General features: G+C 59.8%; 3 protein-coding genes across 7 annotated transcripts in view; 2 read left to right on the top strand and 1 right to left on the bottom strand.

The window, feature by feature from the left end:
• TRAF3 (TNF receptor associated factor 3) overlaps positions 1-7,255 on the top strand; it is a 131,438-nt gene extending 124,183 nt beyond the window's left edge. For all 5 annotated transcript variants that reach the window (XM_049612097.1, XM_049612094.1, XM_049612096.1 and 2 more), the window contains 2 exons: positions 224-398; positions 1,289-7,255. In XM_049612097.1, coding sequence (XP_049468054.1) covers positions 224-398; positions 1,289-1,860 — 747 coding nt within the window. In that variant the 3' untranslated portion in view covers positions 1,861-7,255. The remainder of the gene's footprint in view (positions 1-223; positions 399-1,288) is intronic.
• Positions 7,256-14,387: 7,132 nt separating this feature from the next.
• On the top strand, positions 14,388-22,956 carry AMN (amnion associated transmembrane protein). Its single transcript, XM_049612091.1, has 11 exons — positions 14,388-14,588; positions 14,694-14,738; positions 20,721-20,808; positions 20,918-21,135; positions 21,278-21,415; positions 21,554-21,662; positions 21,757-21,833; positions 22,018-22,183; positions 22,260-22,449; positions 22,530-22,623; positions 22,704-22,956. Exons 1-11 carry the CDS (start codon positions 14,472-14,474, stop codon positions 22,782-22,784), a joined length of 1,323 nt encoding a protein of 440 aa, XP_049468048.1. The 5' UTR covers positions 14,388-14,471; the 3' UTR covers positions 22,785-22,956.
• A 1,391-nt stretch (positions 22,957-24,347) lies between these two features.
• LOC125909137 (60S ribosomal protein L17-like) lies at positions 24,348-24,933 on the bottom strand. The gene has a single exon (XM_049612090.1). It carries the CDS (start codon positions 24,916-24,918, stop codon positions 24,364-24,366), a length of 555 nt encoding a protein of 184 aa, XP_049468047.1. The 5' UTR covers positions 24,919-24,933; the 3' UTR covers positions 24,348-24,363.
• Positions 24,934-25,511: the final 578 nt, after the last annotated feature.

The raw sequence follows: 25,511 nt of genomic DNA, 5'->3' as shown, positions 1-25,511 counted from the left end.
CTGTGCCTCGGTCCCCTCCTCTGGGACGGGGATCCACGGCACTTGTGTCCCCTGAGATGGGTGTGGGTGACAGGTGAGGTGCCCGTGTGAGAGCTGGCACGGGCTCATCCGCGCAGCTCTGGGCTGGCCGCTCTTCCTAACCAGCCGGTGTCCGATGGCGGTGGCATAGCGTCTTGAGAGAGTTCTAACTGCATTTTGCCTTCTGATGCCTTTGATTTGGAAGCGGGTAATAGACAGCCAGGCGGAGAAATTGAAAGAGCTTGACAAAGAGATCCGCCCGTTCCGGCAGAACTGGGAAGAAGCGGACAGCATGAAGAGCAGCGTGGAATCCCTCCAGAACCGAGTGACCGAGCTAGAGAGTGTGGACAAAAGCGCCGGGCAGGCGGCTCGGAACACAGGTGAGGGCAGCAGGGCAGGAGCAGGGGGGTGGGATGGGTCCAGGGGGCGGCACGCGTCCCAGTCCACCGCTGGGAGCCCGGCCAGGTCTGGGGGCTTGAGCTGGTGCGGGAGGTGCATTAGGCACGCGCCACCTTCGAGCAGCGATTTCCGGTGAGATGCTACTCGTGCAGAGGTGCGATGCCCTCCAGCCAGAGAGGCCTTCGTGAGAGAAATGTGTGCTGCGTAGACACGCCCCCTCCGTGTGATGCCAGCGCGGTAGAGAGTGGGTGCGGGGTGGACACCTTGCTATGGTGGGGGGTTCCCAGCTGTGCTGTCAGGCCCAGGGGACAGAAGCGACCAGCGGGTGAGGCAGGAGACTTGGTGGCGCGCTCAGCCAGCGCATTTCTGAGATCTAGAAGCTGCTTTGGGGACCGAGCGAATATTCGGAATGTTTGCGTGACCGGGGTTACTGGTGCAGAGGGACTGAGGTTGTGCCCCCGAACCCCCTGGGTTAAGCGGAGGACCGGGAGTGACATGGGGAGAGGCCACTCAGGGTACAGGTGACTCCAAGCATCAGGCCGGAAGTCAGGGGGACTTGAGCAAGAGGGTGGCCTGTCCCTGCCCCCACGGGGCCCTGAGGGTGCCTTGCCGGAAGGAAGGCGCCGCAGCGACGTGCCCTGCGCCGCACAAGGCCCCGTGACCCCCGGTGTTGCATCCCAGCGGGCTGTGGCCGTGGGTGTTGGGGGCCAGCAAGGCAGGGGCCTGAGGCCCGTGTTTCAGGACACGTGAAGGTGCCGGTCCTCGCCCCCAAAGCCATTTCATTTAGTGCCAGTGCTGGCGGGAACGGGGCTCCCGAGCCTTCCTGACACTCACAGGCCTCCTTCACCCCATCTGTCCTCACCCGCGGCAGGCTTGCTGGAGTCCCAGCTGAGCCGGCACGACCAGATGCTGAGCGTCCACGACATCCGCCTGGCCGACATGGATCTGCGCTTCCAGGTCCTGGAGACCGCCAGCTACAATGGCGTGCTGATCTGGAAGATCCGAGATTACAAGCGGCGGAAGCAGGAAGCCGTCATGGGGAAGACCCTGTCCCTTTACAGCCAGCCTTTCTACACGGGCTATTTTGGCTATAAGATGTGTGCCAGGGTCTACCTGAACGGGGATGGCATGGGCAAGGGGACGCATCTGTCGCTGTTTTTTGTCATCATGCGCGGAGAATACGATGCCCTGCTTCCTTGGCCGTTCAAGCAGAAAGTGACACTCATGCTGATGGATCAGGGGTCCTCTCGGCGTCACCTGGGAGACGCGTTCAAGCCGGACCCCAACAGCAGCAGCTTCAAGAAACCCACCGGGGAGATGAATATCGCCTCCGGCTGCCCGGTGTTTGTGGCCCAAACTGTGCTAGAAAACGGGACATATATTAAAGATGATACCATTTTTATTAAAGTCATAGTGGATACTTCGGATCTGCCTGACCCCTGACAAGTCACTGGGGAGGTGGGTTGAGCAGAAGGCAACTCCTCTGGGGGGTTTGAACCGGCTGTCTCCACCGAGGTCCTCGCGCTCAGAAAAGGACCTTGTGGAACGGAGGAAGCAGCAGAAGGTGGCCGCGGGCCGGCGGGAGGAGCCGCGTGTGAGGACACACCCGACATGTTTTCTAATAGACTAGCAGCTCCACTCTGAAGAATTATTTATCCTCCAACGTGATAGATACTGCTGTCAGAGAAGGTTTTCATTTCATTTTTAAAGATCTAGTTAATTAAGGTGGAACACATATATGCTAAACAAAAGAACCATGGTTTTTTCTTCCTTAAACTTGAACACCAAAAAAAGAAAACACACGCACACGCACACGCACACACCTGGGGACAGCTGGACATGTCAGCATGTTAAGTAAAAGAAGAATTTATGAGATAATAATGCAATTCTAATATATTCTAAAATTCAAGAGTGCAATCTTGTTTCAAATATAGTATACTGTCTATTTTTAAGGCCTCATCTGGTCTCTGTTTTAATAATTTGTTTGTCAGAAGACCCTGAAGTACACCTAGGTCTTTTTTGGAAGTCTGAATTCAGAATCATTTTTTAATTTGAAGTTCTAAGATAATTGTTACTGCAGACATTTTGTTTTAAAACGTTGATAGACTGATATTTCTTGGCAGAAAATGTAAACTATCAAACGCTGGTTATCACTTGTGATAGGAAAGAGCATACTCAACCTGCTGTATTTCTCGTTAGAAATGTAACCTTCAATCTCTGTCGTAGTTAATGACACTACTTCAAAATTATTACGAAAGGGAAACTGCTCATGGATGCTGTGCATCATTTTCAGATTTATAATTGTTTTCACCCTAAAATAGGGCATTTGTTGAACTTTGGAGTTCTAAACAAAATCCTGTAGGCTTTTAAAATTCTGCCCCACGTATTCAGACACGCTCTCTGTTGCTGACAACTCTGGCCTTCGGCGTCCAGGGTCCGGGGGTGGGCAGGTGGCTCGTGCTGAAGGAGGCCACAGCAGGTGTGTTTTTCTTCATCCTGTCACATTGCTGCATTCTGTTAACGATCTCCAAAGGCGACATCTTTGCATAGAGGTGGTGGCATACTGTCTATGTGCCTTAGATGTGACATGCTGCTTCTCGACCCTGGCTTTGTGTTCACTGTAACTCTAGAAGGTGATAGTTTGACCCGGCGTTCCTCTCGACCACTAGACCCCTGCCTCTGCAAGGGCCCTCAGACAGCCCCGTGCCTGCTGAGGAAGCCAGGCTCAGCTTCCGCTTCTGGAGCCTCCACTGCTCAGTCATCACAGATTCCAAGTCTCTGGGCCCCCAGAGCGAGCCGCCTGGTCCCAGCACGGGCGCGGTCCCACCCCCAGGGCAGGAGCGGGGCAGCCACCGCGCCTCTCCGTGTCCCCGCCTGGGCCGTGGGCGCCCACCCGCCACGAAGCAGAACCCTCTGAGCATTCCAGAGACCGCCGCTCTCGGGGGGGCCTGCCCAGGCTGACGGACGGGGTCCTGGAACCACCGCTCCCTCCGGAAGGGTGGCCCGGGGACCGTCCCAGCCTGCGCCTGCCCAGACGGCATCTTCTCAGCTCACTCACTGTTTACCTTCTTTCAATGGTCCAACTGTGACTAGAAGCCGGAGCCCTGCCTCCCTGCGCCCCCCGCTGTGCGCCGCGCTTCTGGGTGCTCTTACCACTGATGGGTGCTACACGTGACGGGTGCTCCTTGGGCTAAACCAGTGTGTGTGAACCACCGCATCTGGGCCGCGCACCTCAGACTGCCTGCCTCTGGGCTCCCCCGTGCTCACGCGGGGACGGTTGGGCTGGTGCCCGGTGGCCCGCCGTGTCTCTGGTGCTGCCATCTGCCCTGGGCGTGCCTCCGCCCCAGTGCCTGCTGGAAGTGCCCTCCTAGCGCACGCCGTCCCCTTCCGTAAGTGACCTCATCGGTTCCAAGCACCTGCCACGCCCGTTAGCAGTTAAGTGCTCGGCTATTCATCTCCTTTACTTTCCCCACCCTGCCCCCACCCCCATTGCTTTGAGGGCCAGTCTGCCTCCTCCGTCCTGTCCAGAAGGAGTCGTGAGTCCCCGTGCAGAGAGGAAGGACTACCCGTGGGTGCTGCGGGACCGCTGTCCCTCAAAGGTGTTCCCGACCTCCTCCAGACCTTGCCCTGGTTCTACCCCGGAGACCCAGGGGAGACAGGACGCCTGGCAGCCCCTCCTGCCTGGCCTCAGGTGGCTTTCCTGAGGCCAGGGGTTACCAGCGGGGACATGCCTGTGGCATGCCTGCGTCCTCCCCCATCACTAAGAGTGTGGACAATAGTAACACATTTGAGATAAAAGCAACCTCTTGGTCTGGTAAAACAACAACAACAACAACAACAACAACAGTTCTTTGCCTCTCCTGGTTGAAATTCTTCTGGGGGTGGGCTACCTGGAATCACTTCTGGAAGCATCTGTCCCTTGGTGGGGGGCGCTTTCCCAGTCGCCCCTCCCACACACGCTCCTAGTGGGAGATGACGGGCCCTTTGGGCCTCCTCCCGAGGAGCCCATAGGACGTGGCATCAGGAGCTGGCGCCATCCCCTGGGGTGAGGATGTGCAGAAGCCTCATCTTGTGGCTTGAAAATAATTGGCGACAGCGGGGGGGTGGGTCGTGTGCCTTTCGGCCACCGTTTGGTGCACATCTTCCCTCTCGCGCACTTGTCCGGAGAGCGGCCTCCCGAAGGACCCGAGTTCGAGGACCTGCCCGGATGGACGCACCTGGCATTGCTTCCATCCTGACTCCTCGGTGCCCCGGTTTGGTGCTCGCCGCCCGGCGCCGGCCTCCGGCTGTGGTCCCCGAGCGGCCAACCCTCCCGGCTTCCCAGGGTCCCAGCAACAAGAGAACGGTGTCCTACGCGGCGTGTATTGGGTGCACTTTTCCTGTTTCCTAAAAGTGACAGATTTCCCCATGGGATAAAACTGTTCCAGCGCTTTAGAAAAACCACCACCGAGTCTTGCGTGTGAATCAAGCCAGTCGGCTTCCCTGTCAGCCTCGTGCCGGAAATGAAGACAACTCACTGTCTCTGCTTGCCTCGTGTGGTTCTCTGGACGCGTGCCGCTCACTCCTGCGCGGACCGTGGAGGCTGCTGGGGGGCTGGCGGCCCGGGGCTGGGCTTGTCGGTGATGGGTGGGCACCTGCTGGGGAGCACACGGTGTGGTGGGCGTGAGTGAGGGGCCTGCCCCAAGAGGCTGGGAGTCTTTGAGTGGCGGAGTGGCATTTGGCTCTTGGGGATTAGACCGGCCCCGGGGAGGCTGGAGTCCCCTCACCTGGGCCTCTTCTAGAAGTTCGGTTTTTCAGTGTCCTAGGTTCATAGGTAACACAGAGGAGACAGGAACGCTCGCAAATTGTTCTTCTAAGACCTGTCCTACAAGAGGGTGGCGCTGACCCCCTGAGGGTGGGTCGCTGTGCAGGTGGACAGGGAAGGCCTCGTGGGGGCCACTGTTGTGGCCCCAATTCACAGCCTCCTCCCGGAGCAGCCTTTGCGAGGCAGCAGGTAGAGCAAGGGAGCTCTCGGCCCAGATGCGCCTTTCTTTTCCTGCCCGATCCAGTTTTTCCTCGCCTTGTGACCCCAGAGGGCCGTGGAGTACAGGAAGCCTGTCCTCCGTGGCGGCCACCCCCACCAGGCCCTTCAGATGCTGCCCAGATTCCAGGGGGCTCTCTGGCAGAGCCGATGCCCCCGAGGCTTCCCCTGTACCACTGCGGCCCACCTTGGTGAGGCGGGGTCCTTGGCCACCCACGCTGGGGCCACATGTCCCAGGTGAGGCCTGCAGCTGTCATCAGCAGGCAGTGTCATGGCCACCGGTGGCAGGCCTGGCATCCTGCAGCCAGCAGGGGACGGGGTGTCTGGACAGACCCTTAAACACGGCAGGTTCCCGTGGTGGGTCATTTCTTTGTCTGCCCAAGGGAGGTGGGCAGAGTGGCAGAACCCACCCGCCCCCAACTCACATCCCGGGGGGTGCACACCACCTCCCTACTCTGTGCGTGAAGGAGGGGGGACACTGTCCTTCTGTGCCCATCACGGACGTGTCTGGCTCCCGGCCTCTCCGCCAGTGTTCACGGGGCCGGTCAGGAGCCGCACTCCTCCTGGGACCTCGTGCCCCAACCTCAGCCCTCCAAGGGAAGTCCCTCTTCTCTGGGTCAGCAGAGCTGTTCAATACTGTTTTCTTCCTTCTGGTCCAGACCTTTCTCAGAGTGCGGAGGAGAGCCGGGGGGAGCCCCTTCCTTTTGTGAGCATGTGGGAGGTGAATGAGGGGTCTGTCGCCCAAATCTGCCTGTCAGCCCGAGACCATGGTTCTGTCTTCCATTTGCAAATCCCGACAGCTTTATTTTCTCCAAAATAGAATTATGTCCACTGGGGCCGAAGTCGGGTGAGGGCCGTGTGTGGCTCCGGTGTCGGCGGGTGACCTGGTCATCGGTACTGTCTGGCCGGGCAGGGCAGGCCGTCACCGGGGAGCCGGGGCCAGCGGGGGGTGGGGGTCCCCGGGGGGTGCTGCCCCCTGGCCTCCCGTGGCCCACGTGCGCGGAGGTGGCCGGTCTGGTGTGGGGAGGCCCTGGTGGCGCCGAGCAGTGCTTGCCTTTCATTTCCGCTGCTGCATCTTGAGTCTCGCGAACTGTCGCATTGGAAGAGGGTCAAGTCCGGGATGGCTGTGCCACTCCTGCCGTTAGTGGTGATTGGTTTTTATAACTCAGTCCCCCATTAGACAAGTAAGATAACCTTCAACAGCAAACTGACTTAATTGGTAAACACAAACGCCGGCATTATTTCCAAGGATTTCTACAAGAATTACCTATAGAATAGCATCTGTGATCACAGAAGTGTGTGAACCCGTGTAGACAATTGTGTGACATTGTTAGAGCCGCAATCTCCCTGACGGCGCACCTCTTCGTCCAGTTCTGTTACCCAAAAACAAAGACCAAAGAAGGCCAATCTCTCATTTGACTCTGTATTTTTAACCCGCCTGTTTTAAAAATTGCCGTCTGTAGTAACCGCTCGCTGTGAGGCCCCATCTTGACACTCCAAGTGATTGTGACCAGTGATTCACGTCCTGTTTTTCTGCTCTTCTAAAAAAAAAAACAACAAAAAGACAGTATAAGTTATTGCTCAGCAATAATCATGTTGTTCATGTGAATTAACAACATGTCTGGTTTTCTGATAGCATTATTATGTTTTATATTTTTGTTTACTGTATATTGTGTGTGGTTTTATTTGGTATTTATTTGTGTTTTGAGGTCTTGCGATGTTTTTGTGTTTCTGATGCTAATAACTAAAGTTTGTAAGAGTGTAGAATGCAAAACTTGGAAATGCTCAACTGTCTGATTAGAGGAAAATAAATCTGACTAAGGAGTCCTGGTTTCTCTTTCCGCCGTCTCCACAGGCAGAGCCCTGGGCTTGGGGTGTGGGGGCCCTCCCCCCCCCACCCCGCCTCCGTGGGGCCTCCCAGGCTCTTCTCTCAGAAGTGGCCTTGGCAGTGACCCGTGTGCTCACCCAGCCCCACACTCAGAAGGGCCCACACTTGGCTCAGTCCTCTGCCGTCACCATCTTCAAGTTCTTAACGTGTGCAGAAGGGGTCTCGTATGCTTGGTTTGCACTAGACCCTGCAGACTGTGGAGCCGTTCCTGCCCGTGGCTTCCTGGCCTCCCCTGCGAGGCAGTGGCTCTGACCTCGGCGAGTCCCGGAGGCTGGGGCGCCCGGCAGCCTCTCTCTCAAGTCTGTGGCCTGGTCCAGAGCAGGGGAGGTGGCCCCCACTCTCCTGCCAGGCCGGTGCCCCGGCATCTGGAATGGTGGAGGGGCCCCAGACCTGGTGTCCCCTGGCCCCGGGTCCACCAGTTCATCGGCTGTGGGCTTTTGTGCTCTTGGAGCCTCCGTTTCCTCATCTGTCATGGAAGGACAGCATCTCTCCTTTCTAGAACGTGGTTATTAAAAAGCTGTACCAGGGGCACCTGGGTGGCTCAGCTGGTTAAGCATCTGATTCTTGATCTCAGTGCAAGTCTTGATCTCAGGGTCGTGAGTTCAAGCCCTGCGCTGGGCTCCACGCTTAGAAAAAACAAAAACCAAGAAACAAAACTGTACCAGCGCTGACCTTCACAGGTGCTTGTAGGGCTCCAGGCGACAAGTTCTAGCAGCTGCTCATAGGAGTGTTGGGGTTGGAGGGCCAGAAGGACCTCCTCCCAGCTCAGCATTTCTCTAGGTGGTCCTATGGATCAGGCCCAGGGGCAGGAAGCCCGTGTGGGCACCCCCAAATTATCCGTGTGGAAGCTGCTTTCCGGCACCAGTGCAAAGTCCCTGGGAACCGCCCAGCCCCTCCCCCACTGCCCTGCTCCCCCACATGTCACCACTGCGCCCCCCTGGGCCACTAGCACTGTGGGCAGCAGGAAGGTGGCCCCATCCAGGGTCCCACACAGGCTCTCTGGTCACACTGTTCCTGCTGTCCCTCAACTGGGGGGGGGGGGGGAGTCCTCCCCACCCTATGCCCTCAGAGCCAGGGTGATACACACAGTGGGGAGTCCAGGGCCCTCCCCCACCCCGGCCCTTCCTAATGTAGGTTCCTGCACCGCCTCCCTCCGCCTGGAGGGTCCCAGTTCACCCCACCCTGTGGTGAAGGGCTTGCGCCCCAACCGTGTCTCTGGTGCTCAGCCTTGGGCTCCCACCGGGGTCGCAACCACAGCAGGGACGCTGAGCGGCACCGTGGGAGCCCTGAGGACAGCCCTGACCCACCTCCCGGCCCGGGGACACGGTGTGGACAGTTCTGTGGGCTGGGATGCCCGAGGCATAAAGCAGCAGCTGCAAGGCCATGTGTGCTTGGGGTTTTCCAGCTCCTTCGGAGGGGGTGGCTCAGCTGGGATTTCAGAACTGGATCCTTGGCTTTCAGCCTTTTGGAAACTTTTGGAGTCCTACAGGAAGGGAAGTGGGCAATAAACCCCAGGAGAAGAGCACCCCCTGCTGGTTGCACCTGGGCCGGAGGCGCCGGTGGGGACACTGGGCAGAGGCGGCCGCAGATCTAGGCCGCTGTCCAGCAGCAGAGGGCGGGTGTTATGAGAAATGGGGTGCTCGGAGCAGCTCCCCTACCTGAACCCAGACCTCAGCCAGGACTGACGGTGTAGGAGCACGTCAGACCGGCCCACGGCCTTGGCTTTGGTCCTCGAGTCAACACTGGGGACAGCCCTGCTCGCCCAGCGACCTGGGAGGCTTGGTCCAGGAGAGGAGGGACCGGGCGGTTCCTGGTGACCCGGGGGCTGCCTCCCTCGGCTCAGGGGGCCGGGGTGGGGCCGCTCTGTTCTGAACCCCTCCAACCAAGACCTCTGCAGGGCCAGCTAGGAACTCGTGCCAAGCCAGGGTGCAGGAACGTGTGCAGGCCTCCCCGTGCTGCCGGCTCTGCCACTGTTGGTATCGACCTGCTCGCGGAGGCAGCGACATCCCACAGGAGCCGAGGACCAAACCTGCAAAGATGCCGGAGTCCACCGTGTGCCTGCGTTCTCTGAGGATCTGTCTTTAGTGAGAAGATCAAGGTCTGGAGAGGGGCCCGTCCCCGGAGCCCTCCCTGCACTTTGCTGGTCTTCCGTGACTGAGGTTCACCTTGGTGCTTGGACCCGCCCACTGACCTGAGGGACGGTACCGGAACCGGACGGGCGAAGGCCTGGAGATGCGCTTGCTTGTCGTGAAGAGCGAGTGTTTCCAGTTTCCTGAAAACGGACAGCTGCAGAAGCTAAATCCTGAACCAAAGAGATCCGTGAAAAACACCACCGCCACTGGGAGAACGGAAGTCCGCGGAGGAGGTCCAAGGGCACCGTGGAGGGCTGGCTGGGACCTGTAGGTGCCGCGGGGCTGCCCGGAGGCATCCGGCATGTTCCTCGGGGGCTGGATAAGGAGTTAGAGGCGCAGGGGCAGCTTTGAATGTCCCCAAGCCTACGACCCCCTGCCTTGCTCCCCAGTGGACCCCTGGACCTCAGGGCTGACGTTGGAGGAAAGCAGAGCTCAGAGGCCCCCCAGGGCACTGAGGGGGCTGGGCTGGCAGCCGGGTCTGAGGACCAGAGGCCAGCATCCTGGCGGGGAGAGCATGCGAGGGAGTCTGTGAAAGCACTCTTGTGGTGGGGGGGGCGGGGGGGGGGGACATGTGGTCTGAGCCAGTGGTGGCCACCAGCCTGGCAGGAGGCACACCCTGTGGTGACCTTAGCCTGTTGGGCCTTTACAGGCAGCTGGGGGGGGTGGGGGGTCACACACCTTCTCACGGAGGCCTGCCCCCTCACTGTCCCCGACGCTCTGGCTGCTCAGAGCCCTGCTCAGATGGCTGTGGCGCGTCCTTCATGCACCCCTGCCTCCCCCCCGGCCAGCGGCAGATCCGGGAAGGCCGCACCCCAGCCCCTGCTACAGGCCTGGCACCGAGTGTGTGCGCAGACGAAAGGCCGAGAGAAATCTGGAGTTCGGCAGGGTCGAGGATGAGGGGCCCTCCAGGGCCAGAGTCTGGCAGGGGTCTGTGCAGGACTGCAGGGCCCGGGGGTGACCAGCCGGCCCTGGGAGGAGCATGGGCCATCCCTTCCTCCCAGGAGCAGCTCCTGTGCTCCCACGGTACCGCGTGGGCCCCGGGGGCACTTCACGGAGGATGCTGCAGTGGGGAGGAGATGGCCTGTCCGCAGAGGTGACTTCATGCGGAGACCGGAGGGACAGGAGGAGCCCTGCCAAGAGGGGCTGCTGTTCATCCTCCCACCATCCCCCCACCCCCCACCCCGGCTCCTCTCCCTGCGCAGGAAGAGAACCAAGCACGCTGGAGCCTCAGTCCCTCCAGAGGGACACTAAGGCCCAGAGATGTGCAGGAGCCTACCTGAGGTCACACAGCAAATCAGGGACAAAGGTGAAGGGGAAGGAGCTGGGGACTGTCCTTGGGCTGATCCACCCCACAGAGCTGTAGAGAAGGTAGGGGGGCAGGACAGTGGAAAGGGGTGATCCCCAAGGTTCTGCAAGTCTGGGTGGGGACCACGGGGGATCTGTCCCCCCACCCTGGGGCGGGGGAGCAGGGCTGTCACTCACAATGCCCTCACACTAGGTGGGGGCTGAGATGGCCAGTCGGAGCACGGCAACCCTGCACCGTGCGATTGGGGCACAGTTGGAAACAGGAACCAATCAGAGACCTCACTGAGCCATGCCCAGCGGCCTAGTCAGAGAGGTGTGGGGTCCAGCTGTCCTGGGGGCCACCTTTCCTGCCACGGGAAGGTTGTGCATAGAGGGAAACCAACAGCCAGGGCAGCCAAGCCGAAACAGAGTGAGACTGAGACCCGCAGACAGACACAGAGACTGAGAGCTTGGAGAGCCCCTGGATCCAACCTTGCCTGAAGCAGCCGCTTCATGGCATTTCCTGATTATTGGCAGAAACTCACTTTCGGACTTTGTCCTTCTGCTACTTCCCACAGAGCTCCTGACCGAAGTGTGTGCCCACATGTGTACCGGGGTACCCAGGGCACCTGTGCGTGCAGCTTGGGGCCTTCTGTGAACACAGGGCACCTGTGCCAGGGTTCAGCCGCTCCTCGCATCGTGTCTGCACTCCTGAGGTGGCAGGGACTCCTGGCAACGCTGGGCCAGGCAGGGCTGGTGCCTGTCTCCTGCCTCAGCATGGGCTCCTATCCAGGTCACCCTCTGATATCTGGACCCACGTCAGCCACTGGCAAGGATGCCCCCTTCAGGGTCTCACGGCCCACCTGCCCCAACTCATCCTGTTCTGCCACCTTCACACTGTGGCTACAGCTGTGACCTCATCCTGCTTTAATGCCACCTCTTCCAGGAAGTTTCTCTGATTGCCAGGGAGTCTTGCCGCCCTCTTCAGACAGAACAATGTCTCTGGACGTGGCCCGCCCAAGGAGGTCAGAAAGTTCCGGGTCCCCAAGACCCAACCACCCCACCCTCTAGAGCCTCTCTCGGGCCTTGCCCTCAAAGCAGTTCACTTTCTCAGTTGGGAGAAAGGAGCCCCCAGCTTGGGAGGAGAGCGCCTCCAAGCTCTCTGCCTTGAGAGCCACAGGTAGGGTGGTGGGAGGAGGTGAGGCGGGCAGAGCCAGACACTCTGCTGGAGCCCCAAGAAGGCCTAGTCAACAGAACTGCCTCCCGGCAGAAGCAAGACAAGGGGCAGAATGGATACGACCCCAAACACCCCTTTGTTCCTGGCGAGGGCTTCCCCCCGGGACGGAGCGTCCTGTCAGCCCAACAGGCAGACAAGGCGAAAGTCCGGGGCCTGGGAGACCCCCTCCTCATCCCAGGCTGGGCTGGGGGCCGACGCCTCCGGGCAGGGCCGGCACCGCCCAGAGCGTACTCGAACTCGGGGCTCCCTCTGGTTGTTCCCGGTCCTCCACCTCTATAGCCACGCCCACCGCCTGCCCTCATCAGCTCACCCTGGACCCAGGGGCCACCTGCCACTCCTCCCCTCGCCGTCAGCCCTAACCGGCAAGGTGCCATCTGCCCCACCCGTAACGCCCCCCCCCCCCCCCCCCCCCCCTCCCCTTTTCCGCCCCCAGTCTGTCCACCCCCCCCCCCCCCGCCTTCTACCATCCCATCCCCCACAAACCCACCCCCTTCACCCCCAGCCACCCCAGCCCCCTCCCTCCGCCACCCTGCATGAGCAGCACACCCGTCCGTCCATCCGGCTGTGTCCGGCTGTGCCCCCGGCTCTCATCCACCCGGCAGCCATCCGTCTGCTAACCTGCTACTCACAGTCCATCTAAATCCTGCCCCCCATCCCCCCGTCCACCGGCCAGTCTCACCTACCAGCCGTTCGTCGGCCCAAAGCCACCACCTTTTCTCGCCCACCGTTCATGTCAACAAAGCCCCTCCAACGTCTACAACTGCTGTCTCACGCACCCGCCGTCCATTTACCCAAGCACCATTTTTGTCCACCCTCCAGGCTTACCATCTCTCTTCCTCATGCAGCCACCACCCGCCGTCCGTCGCCCGTCCTTCCACAATCCGCTGCCCTCTATCCACCCACCACCCACCACCCACCGCCCATCGCCCCCCAGTACCGCGCCACACCCACCCCGTCACGCACCACTCATCCTCCACCCGCCAGCGCTCGGTTGGTGTGCATCGGTGGGTTCGCTCACCGCCTGCCATCCCTGTGTCCCCCCTCCTCGGCTGACCGGAGCACGCACCCTCCACCCCTCACCAGGCACCTGCTGCCGGCCATTCACCACGCGCTCTTAGGCGCTCGCCACTCAGCCCGTCTACCACCGTCCACAGTGCACCCGGCCCCGGCAGGAGGGCCCTGCTCGGAAGGCTGGACACCCAGCTCCCGCGGGTGGGCCGAGTAGGTGCAGCCCCAGACGCGCAGGGACAGAGACAGCAGAGGCCCTAGAGGTTGTTCACCGCCACCACCGTGCCCCCCCCCCCCCAGCCCCACCCTTGTCACGGAGCGGGCGGGTCCTCACGAGCCCCTCTTCCCGGGCGCCCAAGGTCCTCAGGTTCCCGCAGGGCTGAGTGTGGGGGAGGGAGCGAGTCGGACCGGCGCCTCCTGGCGGGGCCTGGAGGTAAATGTGTAACCGCCCGACGGCCGCGCCCCGCCCCGCCCCGCCCCGCCCCGCCCCTCCCGGTCAGGTGGACCCCGCGGGGCAAAGTCTGCGGGTCGGGGTCGGCGCGACGGGCCCGCAGCGGGATGGGCGCGCTGGGCCGGGCGCTGCTGTGGCTGCAGCTGTGCGGTAGGCGGGGGGCGCGCTGGGGGGCGGGGGAGCCTGGGGGGAGCGCCTGACAGGCCGCGGGGGGCGCGGGAGGCTCGGGAGGCCCGGGAGGCTCGGCCTGGCTCCTGCCCGAAGCAGCGTGCGCGTGCGGTCTCCGCGGCCTCAGTCTCCCCGTCCCCGGGGGCGCGCTGGCCCTCCCCCTTTGCACCCGGGCCGGCGCGTGTCCCAGGTGTCCGCCCCCAACGCTCCTCAGTCCCTGTCCTTCTCTCCTTTTCTTTTCTTCTTCTTTTTTTTTTTTTTTTGGTAAGTTTATTTTTAGTTTATTTTTTTATTTTGAGAGAGAGAGAGAGAGAGCATGAGCAGGGGCGGGCAGAGAGAGAACCCCAAGCAGGCTCCACCCCGCCACGCAGAGCCTGACGCAGGGCTTGAACTCCCTAACCCTGAGATCATGACCTGAGCCCAAATCAAGAGTCAGAAGCTCAAGGGACTAAGCCACCCAGGCGCCCCCTGTCCTCCTCTCTTACGCCCCTGGCGGCTCCCTCAGGACACAGATCCCGATCAGAGCCCACCCTCCAGCGCTTTCTACTGGGCAGAGGCCTCCTACCCCCTTCACATCGGTCCCCCGGTGGTCTCTGTCCTTGCCCTGCAGTGCCCGCGGCGGCTCCAACGACCAGCAAACTGGGGGCGGGGCTAGGGGGCGATACCGAGGGGTGTCCTAGAGGAGGGCACGCAGGAGCGGGCTCTGCAGATCCGGTGGGAGTCTGTCAGAGCACCGAGGCAGGGCTCCCGCAGGGTCTGGGCTGACAGGGAGACTTCATCTGTGCCCCGGGCTCTGTGACCAACCTTCTTCCTCCTGGGGGTTGGGGCGTCTGAGCGGGAAGCACTTAGTCACCCCCTCCCCAGCGATGACCCGCGCGGCCTACAAACTCTGGGTCCCCAACACCAACTTCGAAGTGGCCACCAACTGGAGCCAGAACCGGACCCCGTGCGCAGGCGCTGCCGTCGCGTTCCCGGCAGACAAGGTGCTTCCCCTCCCCCAGCCCGGGGCTCGGGGCGGGGACTCACGTGGCCACGAGGTCGAGGAGAGGCAAAGGGGGTCCGCCAGCCAATGCCAGTTCTTTCTGCAGATGGTGTCGGTCCTGGTGCGGGAAGGTCACAGCATCTCCGACATGGTGAGGGGGAGCTGCGGCTGAGACCCAGGTCGGAGGGGGCTGGTGGTCCCCTGAAGCCCCTTTCTTGTCTTGTGACTGGCCCCCACCTGCATGGGAAACCGTGCAGGCCTTGGGCCTTTGGCTTCTGGAAGGGCTTTCTGGGAGGCTGGGGAAACCGTATGGGAGAGTAGGCCCTGGTCCTGTGGTCGCAGCTCAGGCTGGGACCTGTACATTTGGAAGATGCTACATCCTGCGCTTGCCTGGAGCTTCGCTATGTGTTAAAGGCTCTGATAAGATCTGGGAGAAAGGCCTCTGATAAGGCCTGTCTCTTAAAGGCGGAGTCAGGAAGCTACTGGCCAAATGCAGCCACGTGGCTGGAGCTAACAATGGTTTTTACATTTTTAAGTGGTTGGGGGAAAGAAGTCAAAAGAACATTTTTGTGGCACGTGAAATATAGAATTCAAACTTCAGTGTCCATAAATAAAGTTTCATCAGCACATAGCCCTGCCCATTTGGTCACTAGCATCTATGGCCACTGTCACACTATAAGGCAGAGTTGAGTGGCCATGATGGAGCCCGTGTGGCCTTCAAAGCTTAAAATATTTACTGTCCGACCCTTTACAGAAAAGGTCAGTGCTCCCTGATTTAAAGTGTCATTTCCCAGGACCCAGCAGCGTCAGGGTCACTCCTAGTTCCCACTGCTCACTGGGGTGGATCATTGTTGTGTCAAACGCACGCCTGCCAGCAAGATGTGACTGATGTCAGGGTTGCTGGCTCTGAGCAGAGGTGGAGCTGGGGGGAGGGGGGGCTCTCGGTATGGGTGCCAGAGTTGGAGTCCTCTCCTGGAGGCCACTGGGTTTTGCATGGGTGAGTTGGGGAGAGGGGCATCTGGTGGCCCTGGCCCCGCCCAACCTCTTGCCCAGATGCAGGATCTGGGGACCTCAGGCCTAATTTCCATTCCCTGAGGTGTCTTGGTTAATTGATGAGTTTCAAAAGCAGCATTAATTGTGGGACCCGGCCACTCATGGGGCAGGGCAAGTCAGTGCAAGGGACCCCTACCCTACCTGTGAGCTGTCCCTGCCTGGGGAGGGGCCGTCGGGCAGAGACTGGGGGTCCCGGGTCCTGGCAGATCGGGGGTGCAGATGCCGTTTCACATCTGTCCAACCCAAAGACCAAGATGCGGAAGGGGCAGCCAGGTGGAGGAGGGGTGGAGACCTGGAGGGAGGAGCTGAACCCAGCGTTCCCCACCCCACCCCCACCCCCCCACATGTGTAATCCTGGCACCCGGGACAGGCAATAGCCTGGAGCAAGCGGAGAGGGGCATCCGGAGCCGGTGGGAACCCTCAGGCAGGGGGTCCGTCTGGGGTGGGGTCCTGGGGCCGGGGGCCCTGCTCTGATGACCTAGTTATTTTGGTGATCTCCTTTGGAAGCTTGAGCATGTTAAGAGAGGCATTCATTCATGCCTCACAGGTCCCTCTGTCTGGCCCTTCTTTCCATCCCCTGCGGCCCAATTAGGAGCCCCTCCTCCTGTCCTGGGGGCCCAGAAGGTGCCCCCTCACCTCCCAAGTCTGTCTTCTGCCTGCACCGCGGGAGCTGTGTCCCCCCCCCCCCGCCCCCCGCTCCACTGGGCCCGGGTGGGAACTGTCAGGGGGCCCGGGAACAGGCTGAACGACGGACCCAGAGCTGCCCCCGACCGCCTCCCACCCCCGGAGCACGGAGGTCCCTCCTCCCCGCCGCCTGCCATCAGCGCTGTCCGGCTGCCCAGAGGTAGCCCTAGTAACAGGTGCAGCCACAGCCGCGTTTTAACTTGTCTTTCTCAGGTTTGGGGATTCCCTCCCTGGGATTTTCCCCTTCCTGAACCCCCTCTCCTCTCCCATCTCTACCTTTGGAGGAATCTCGTATTTTCTACCCATGAACCCACTGTTGGTGCGAGATACTGCGAGTGCCTTCCCGCCGTGAGCATTCTGCCTGTGGTGCCCTTCCCAACAGAAACCGGCGTCAGAATCGACCGTGCGGAACCTGCTGCCTCACACCTGTGTTTCTGGTGTTTTAAGAATCCCTCCCCGCTGCCAAGTCACAGCCATAACCACCCCTGTGTCTGTTAAGACACAGTTTTGCCACCAGGGTCACACGCTTGAGTGGGACCCGGCTAGGGAACCAGCTTTATTTTTCTCCCTGGGATAAGCCTGATTTCTGACGTCTTCCTCCGAACCACCAGCTTCATGGCGCTGTCGCCACTGTTCATCAAGTGCCCAGGGTGCCCGGGGCTCTCTCGGGGCCCTTGTCCCTCTGCTCGCTTTCCCTGTTCCTGCCGGCACCACGCGTCCTCACGCTGTGGCTCTGTGGGGCGTCCTGCTACCCGAGGGCGACTCGCCCCTCCACTCTCCTGCCAAGAGGCCCACTAGTTCTTTGCTGATCTGATGCTGCAGAGAAATGGTAGGGTAGCTTTATCAGGGAACAACAGCAACAACAAAACCCGGGAAGTTTGGGAATGAACACCAGCTTTATACTGTCAAGCCGCCCATTCAGGACCGTGAACTTCTCTGCAAATATCTCACAGCATCCATCATAAAACTCGATACTGGACTTTTAAAGTGGTCCCCACGCAGGTCTTGTATAGTATCGGTCCATTCGTAGACCTTTATAGTTTGCTTTGCGTTACGAACGGTTCTCTATTTTTAAAAACTGTGCGTTCCACTTGCTTATCTTTATAAACACTGATAGTTGTTCCTCTTTCTTTCCAGTCCTGACTCCTTTTCTTCTTTTTCTTTCCAAATAGCATCGTCCAGGACCTCTCCCCCTGTGTTACACACGAGGGACAAAAGTGGGCCTCTGTGCCTTGTTCCAATGGGAAAGAGAAGGCATGTCTCATTTCTCATTGAGTGAATGTTTGCTGCAGGGCTTTGGTACGTGAACTTTATTAAATTGTGGAAATTCTATTACTCACTTGCTAGCAGCGTTTTAAAAAAATCATAAATACATTTGTGGAGTTCTCTGTTGTTGTTTTTTAATTGAGTGAGATGCGGTTGCCCCCTCCCTGCTTTTAGCCTGTTAATGAGGTTTTCTGAGGTTGAGCTGTCGTTGCAAGACCGATGGCCCCCTGGGACCTGTAGTTGCAGGTCAAACGTGCCACTTCTTCCTAACACCTGGCTTCCCTCCGTCAGAATGTTTGGATTTTGTTGGCACAAGACTCCTCACTGCCACCTGCTGGGACATCACGGTACATACGTCTGGGAAGTCGGGACGGGAGCCGTCCTGGGACAGGAACCCCATGATGACCGTGCTTTGTTTTGTTTTTTAAGCTTCTTAAAAGTTTATTCTCTCTTATTATGAGAGAGAGAGAGAGAGAGAGAGAGGGAGAGAGAGAGAATCCTAAGCAGGCTCTGCACTGTGCAGAGCCCGACATGGGGCTCAAACCCACAAACTGCGAGATCATGACCTGAGCTGAAATCAAGAGTCGGACGCTTAACCGACTGAGCCACCCAGGCGCCCCACCATGTACTTTTAAAATACACTATTGGAACTAGTCAGCTGATATTTTATACGGGATTTTTTTTGTATCTATAAGTAAAACAAAACTACAATTTTTCTTGTATTGTCCTCCATTCGGTTTGGGAATCAAGATTACACGGGCCTCATGAAATGGCCTGGGCAATTTTCACTCCTTTTTCCATTTCCCAGAATGACGTCTAAGAAGGAGTCAGTTAGTTGTTCCTTGAGAGGTTAGTATCCTTCACCTGTAAGAAACTTGTACTGGAACACGAGGTCCTTGACTAACATTTCAATTTCTTTAATGCTTACTGGTCTATTCGGATTCTCTACTGCTTCTTGTGCCCATTTTGACACTTTGAATTTTTCTAGAAATTGTTATATTTCATCCAGGTTTTCACGTCCGGCCGTCCTTTTTATTTCTTAAGCTTTTCGGCGTCTGTGTCCACCCTCATGAGTCCTTCCGTGTGCGGCCGCCGCCCTCTTCCCTCCCAATTTCTTCCAAGCGTTTTCAGAGAAGGCCTCTGTGCGGCCATCACTCCGAAGTCTTTTCATTATGCTCCTGCATTTGAATGGAACTTTGGCTGGATATAAAATTCTAGAAGGGAAGTTCTTTTCCTTTCTGCATCCATTGTTGTTGCTGAGAAACCGGACTTCTGAGCCCCCGGGGTGATCTGCTCTTTCTGAAGGTTTTAGAATGTTCTCTGTGTCATTGACTTGTCTGGGTGTGATCTTCCTTGTTTCCCATTCCGCGCTCCAGGAGACCTTTCCATCTGAGGGGTCCCGGCTTTCTTCAAATCTGCAAAAGTCATGCTCCTTGTTTCTTCAAATATTTCCCCTTCGCCCCCGCCCTTTATATATGCATTTCTGCACCTGGATGTCAATTCTCTCTCCTCTCCTGGTGGCTCTGCACTTCCCTGCTCCACCCTGCAGGGTCCCTCAGCAGAAACACCCGTCACTGTGCCTTCTCCAGCTGGACTGGTCCGCGTGTTTATCTCACCTATGTGCTCTTCCTTTCAATGATTGCATGTTTCATGATTTATTTATATCTTCTCTTTTGGTTCTTATTATTATTATTAAACTTTTAATTCCAGTGTGATTAACATGCAGTGTTATATTGGTTTCCTGGGTACAATATAGTGTTGAATTCAACCCCCTTTGGTTCTTTTCTTAAAGATTTTTAAAAATGTTAATTTATTTAAAAAAATTTTTTTTTAATGTTTATTTTTTTGAGAGAGGGGGAGAGAGAGCGCAAGCAGGGGAGGGGCAGAGACAGAGGGAGACACAGAATCCAAAGGAGGTTCCAGGCTCTGAGCTGTCAGCACAGAGCCGGACGTGGGGCTTGAACCCACAAACTGTGAGATTGTGACCTGAGCTGAAGTCCGGTGCTCAACCGAATGAGCCACCCAGGTGCTCCAAAATGTTGATTTATTTTAGGGACAGAGAGTGCAAGCTGGGGAAGGGCAGAGAGAAAGAGAGACAGAGGACTTGAAGCCGGCATCTGAAGCTGGCTCTGTGGTGAGCCCCACTTAGGGCTTGAACACACAAACTGTGATACCATGACCTCAGCCAAAGCTGTGGCTTCAGTGGAGCCACCCAGGCACCCCTGGTTCTTTTCAAAGACTTCAAGTTCTCCACCTCCCCCATTCCTGAGGCATGTCTGTCCCCACGGCTCACTGCGGCACCTGTGGGTGGGGCTGCCTCGGGTGTGGGGACAGTTGGCCCGTGACCTCACATCCCCCCAGGGGTCGGCCTCTTGGTCAGGGCCGGTGCTCAGGCAGGGGACAAGCCAGCTAGGGCTTGAGGCCCGGCCCTGAGTGGGCCGCCCACGGCGACAGGGAACCACACACGATTCCTGCTCCGCGCAGCTCTCCCGGCCCAGCGCTCCCCTCCAACCCCAACCCCAACCCGGAAGGTCAGAAGGAGGAGGCCTGGGGGCCTGGGGCTTGGGGGCGCTGGGGAGGGAGAGGGCGGCGGGGACTCCGTCACCTGGCCTTCCCGCTGCCTTAGATCCTCTGACACCTGAGGCCTGAGCTGTGGCCGGACTTCTGTGGCGAACGGGCTGCACGGGCTGCCGTGGTGGAGCCCAGGCCCGCAAGGGAGACAGAGGCCGCGCTGAGGCCCCGTGGCACCCCCAAGCGCAGCCCCCTCCCCTCCCTCCCACTTCCGGCTGCCTTCACATTCCCTTGCGGCTTGGGTTCCTGGCTGGTGCAGCTCCCCCCACCCCGCCCCGCGGTGGGGGGATGTGAGAGGCCGTGGCCCGAGTGTCACCCTGCCCCAAACTCTCCACGCGCCCAGGTCTCAGGCGGGGTCTTGCTCCTCGGCCTGTAGTCCCGCTCCCTGGGGCTTATTTGAACCTCGGCAGTTACGGGCCGCCCCCAGCCCCTGACTTCACCCGCCCGCTCCGCGGTCTGCACTCCCTCCCCCGGGGTCGCGGAGGGGGGACGGGTCCCTCTGGGACCCGGGACGGCCGCCTGAGCCCCTCCCCCCCCCCCCCCCCCCCGCTTCCTGCAGCTCCTGCCGCGGGACGGGGAGTTCGTCCTGGACTCGGGAGCTGGCTTCGGCGCGGCGGACGCGGGCAGGGACCCGGACTGCGGCGCAGGTGAGGGGCCGGGGCGGGGCCTGCCGGGCCGGGGCGGGGCCGGCGGGGGCGGGGCCTGCCGGGGGCGGGGGCGCCCTCGCGCGTAGCTCAGGGACGCGCGCCCACCCAGCCGCCCCCGCGCTCTTCCTCGACCCCGACCGCTTCTCGTGGCACGACCCGCGCCTGTGGCGCTCCGGGGGCGCGGCGCGCGGCCTCTTCTCCGTGGACGCCGAGCGCGTGCCCTGCCGCCACGACGACGTCGTCTTCCCGCCCGACGCCTCCTTCCGGGTGGGCCTCGGCCCCGGCGTCGGGCCCGTGCGCGTCCGCAGCGTCTGGGCCCTGGGCCAGGTGAGCCGCGCGCGCCCGCGCGGGGCCGGCCCGCGTCTCCTCTGCGCGCCTCGGCCCCTCCCGGGCCCCACGCGAGAGTTCCGGGCACTCAGTCGCTGTCCCCTCCTCGGGCCGGCGCCGCCCGCGACCCGGCCACCCGCAGACGTTCACGCGCGACGAGGACCTGGCCGCGTTCCTGGCGTCCCCCGCCGGCCGCCTGCGCTTCCACGGGCCGGGCGCTCTGAGCGTGGGTGCCGAGGCCTGCGCCGACCCGTCGGGCTGCGTCTGCGGCAACGCCGAGGTGAGCGCGGAGGGCGCCGGGGTGGCCCGGGTCCGCCGGGGGTGAGGGTGGGGGAGGGGCGGGGCTGGCGCCTGGCCCTCCCTCCACGCGGTCTGCCCTTCCCCCTCTCCGTGCCGACGGTCGCTGGCCCGCCTCCAGGTACAGCCGTGGATCTGCGCCGCCCTGCTCCGGCCCCTGGGCGGTCGCTGTCCCCCGGCCGCCTGCCGTGACGCCCTCCGGCCCGAGGGGCAGTGCTGCGACCTCTGCGGTGAGCACCCCCTCGTGTTTGCGGGGACGGCCTAGCTACCCTGGTTCGCCCCCAGCCTCACTTTCTCTGCTGGCCCCGGGCCCTCCTGTCGCAGGAGCCATCGTGTCGCTGACCCACGGCCCCACCTTTGACATTGAGCGGTACCGGACGCGGCTGCTGCGAGGCTTCCTGGTAGTGGGGCCGCGCTCCCCCCCCCCCCCCGCCCCTACCGCAAGACCCGCCCGGGGCCACACTTTGCCTCATTGACGCGGTTACTCTCCGCGCACCTGCCCACCCCGTGTCCCTGCTGCCGACGCCCCCGCGGGTCCGAGGGCGAAGTCCCTGGGCTAACCCTGTCTCCACCCCCTCCCCCCAGCCCCAGTACCAGGGGCTGCAAATGGCCGTGTCCAAGGTGCCGCGCCAGAACGCAGGCGCCGAGGCAGACACGGAGATTCAGGTGGTGCTGGCAGAGACCGGGCCCGACGGGACGGGCGGCGCGGGGCGGCTGGCACGTGCCCTCCTGGCGGACGTCGCCGAGCACGGTAACCGCGGGTGCCGTTTTCCCGGCCCTTGCCCCGCCCCGCCCGGCGGAGACTGAGCCGGCGCCCTCCGTTGTAGGCGAAGGCCTGGGGGTCCTGTCCGCGGCAGTTCGGGAGTCGGGCGCGCCGGTCGGGGACGGCTCCGCAGCGGGACTGGAAAGTTCGGGAATGCGCGCGGGGCTGGCAGGCGGCGTGGCGGCGGGGCTGCTCCTGCTGCTGCTGGCGCTGCTGGCGGGGGCGCTGTTGCTGCGTGGCGCTAGGAGCTTCAGGTACGCGGGGGTGCCGCGGGGGACGGAGGCTCACGTCGCGGAGGAGGACCGCGGGGTTCATGTACGTCCTTGTTCCCCAGGTGGAGTAGGCGCGACGAAGCGGCCCCAGCGCCCTTCGTGGCGCCCTTGGGCTTCTCCAACCCGGTGTTCGACGTGGCGGGCTCAGTGGAGCCGGTGAGGGGACGGGTGTGGGTAGCGGTCTTCCCCGGGGCTGTGCTGGGCGCCGACGCACCTTGACCCTGCGCACCCTGCAGCCTTCCGCCCCACAGGTGGAAAACAGCAGCGTCAGCCGCAGCTACTTCGTTAACCCTCTTTTTGCCGAGGCGGAGGCCTGAGCCCCCGTGTGACTGGCCAGCCCCCCTTCTGCCCTCCGCCGCCCCATTTCGAGAAATGTACGGGTCCCTGACATTAAAAGATCTCTGTTCCCTTTTCCACACTCCTTGTCCCCAGCCCCTGCAGACCAAGGACGGGGTGGCTTTGCCCAATAAAGGGGTTTCTTGCACCTGCTATCACTTGCCTCCTGTGTCCCCACCCCTTTGCCTTTGCTTGAATGTGGAGAGCCGGCCAGTGCCTTCGTCACTCCATTGGTGAGGGGTGAGCCTCAGAGTCCTCCCTTCTGGTCACCTGTAAAGGGCAGTTCTGGGCACTACCTGTAGAATGGGTCCCCGAGAAGATTGCAGTCTGCAGAGTTGCCCCCAGAACAAGGAGGGGGCTGGAACTCGGGAGATGGGGTGGTTAGAAGCCAACAGGAGTGAGGCACCTGGTGAGGCTGGCTGTCCAGTAGTCCCCCAACATCATGCCAAATGGCTGTTGACCTTGCAAATACAACAGCTGGCCATTTTACCAGAAAAACGGGTTTGTTCTGGAATGGCAGAGGAGTTGCACTTCGGGGTGTGCAGGCTGTGGCGAAACCGAGGGCAGGCAAGTCCGGAGACCAAAGGAGAGGAACACGGTAGAGAAAAGGCAGGGGGTTGGGTGGGGCTGGTCTGAGTGGCGGTCCACCGGGGGCAGCGGGCATTGGGGCTGGTGGCGCTTTCTCACTGGCTGGCTGGTACCAGGCCGGAAGGGCTTCCTCCTCCTGCCGGTCCGGTGGGGGGATGGAGGGCAGGTGGGTGCGGTGCCCACCGGCTGGAGGCTCCGTGTGGATGAAGTAGCCTTCACTCAGGCTCCCATCTTCCTCTTCTGATGAAGATTTTTCTTAAAAGCATCACTGATCAAGAGTTACTAGTGTGTTATTTGTGTCCCTCAGTGCCAGGAAAGACCTTTCCCACGTGGTGGGTCCCACATCGGAGGGAAAGCGCATACCAGTGAGAAACATTTAAGGCTGCATTTGAATAGTGAGGAAGGGTTGGAGGAAGGACTCAGGTGTTTCCCATCCGAGGTCCGCTTCCTGCTGAGGTCGCTCCTGTCGGAGATCATCTCGAAGCAGTGAGCTGGCGTCACCTAAATGGTTTCTACAAAGGTTTGACAAGCACCGGGAAGAAACAGTGATTACGCAGGGCTGGTGAGCAGCACCTGGCAGGGGCCCTTCCAACAAGGTTGAAGAGACCTTCTGGAGTGTCTTTTGCAGTAGACGGAACGTCTGGTTGCAGGTGGTGACCTTCGCTCTCTGCATCTCATGGGCGCGTGCCGTGGAAAGATGGTTCTGCTCACGAGCACTGGTTCTCAGTAGACAGGGTTCGGCCTTTGCGGTACTGGGGTACCTGCTTTTACCAGCTGTGGATCGGAGCGGGCAGGAGCCAGGTGCACCCTTGCCCTGTAAACTACCCCAGAGGGGGTGGAGCTGAGATTTAGAAGGGCCGATAGCAGTGCTTTTGGCTGGGGTATTGGAAGCATCTTTGCAAATTTTGCCAGTTGGGTTTTGTTTTTTTTTTTTCTGTTTTTACTTTTATTTGCATGTATTTCATGCAGAATTTACTCCCGGGCCATAAGTTTTTGTTTCTTCAGTTTCTTCTGGGATATCTTTTTCTTCTGTGCAACCTCCTCTTCTGGTTTAGGAACAATCTGCTCTTTTTCAGTAAGGATCATCTCAATGTGGCAGGGAGAGCTCATGTATGGGTTAATCCGACCATGAGCCCTGTAAGTTCTACGCCGCATTTTGGGGGCTTTGTTCACCTGGATGTGCTCAATGACCAGAGAATCTACATCTAAACCCTTAAGTTCAGCATTACTCTCTGCATTTTTAAGCATGTGCAGTAAACATTCGGCACTCTTTTTGGGCCACCGACCCTGTGTCCAGCCCCACTGTTTGGCCTGGGCACACCTACCAGCTCCACCATTGTAGCGTCGGAATGGCACACATTGCTTCTGCAAAGTGACATCTTTCAGATACTTGGTGGCTTTTCGGATATGCATACCCTTGATGGCCTGGGCAGTTTCCCGTGTGTTCTTAAAGTGAACACAAAGATTTGAACCTCTTGATTTGCATGATTTTGTTGGGTTTTCCGGGTCAAGTGAATAGCGAACCATTTTCAGAGATCACCTCAGGCTGCTTACGGGAACGGGGTTTTTTTTTTTAACTTTTTAAATGTTTATTTTTCACAGTGAGCAAGTGAGCATGAGTGGGGGAGGGGCAGAAAGAGGGAGACAGAGGATGTGAAGTTGGCTCCACGCTGACAGCCTGATGCGGGGCTCAAACTCACGAACCTCGAGGTCATGACATGAGTGGAAGTCAGATGCTTAACGGACTGAGCCACCCAGGTGCCCCTGCCAGTTGAGTCTAAATAATGCCATGTGTTTTACTAGCCCTGAGGGCTGGGGGTGGTAAGCACAGTGCTTTAGGACCGGCTCAACAGCACAGACCTGTTGAGTCACCTGAACTGTGACATGGGTTTTCCAGTGACTGGAGTTCAGGGAGGTTTCCCCAGGTAGGGATGGAATTTTCTATTAGGGCTTTTGCTGTTACCCGTCTACAAGGGAAAGCCTCAGTCCAGGAGAAAACCTACAACCCATGACTAAATCCTATTTCTATCAGCTCCATGGAGCGGCGGGGGGGGGGGGGGGGCTGATTAAAACCCACTTGCCAGACCGCAAATGGTCCATTGAGCAATTAAAACGCCTGA

This window comes from Panthera uncia, assembly GCF_023721935.1.
Source record: "Panthera uncia isolate 11264 chromosome B3 unlocalized genomic scaffold, Puncia_PCG_1.0 HiC_scaffold_1, whole genome shotgun sequence".
In the NCBI taxonomy this organism is placed as follows: Eukaryota; Metazoa; Chordata; class Mammalia; order Carnivora; family Felidae; genus Panthera; species Panthera uncia.
Note: the sequence above shows the minus strand (reverse complement) of the source record. Positions and strands in the feature narration are given on the sequence as shown.

Bases quoted from the DNA above. Each gene is read 5' to 3' on its own strand.
- AMN (XM_049612091.1), top strand. From the start codon at position 14,472: ATGACCCGCGCGGCCTACAAACTCTGGGTCCCCAACACCAACTTCGAA. The intron at 14,589-14,693 runs GTGCTTCCCCTC...TTCTTTCTGCAG, and splicing joins TCGCGTTCCCGGCAGACAAG to ATGGTGTCGGTCCTGGTGCG. The intron at 22,624-22,703 runs GTGAGGGGACGG...CGCACCCTGCAG, and splicing joins TGGCGGGCTCAGTGGAGCCG to CCTTCCGCCCCACAGGTGGA.
- LOC125909137 (XM_049612090.1), bottom strand. From the start codon at position 24,918: ATGGTTCGCTATTCACTTGACCCGGAAAACCCAACAAAATCATGCAAA.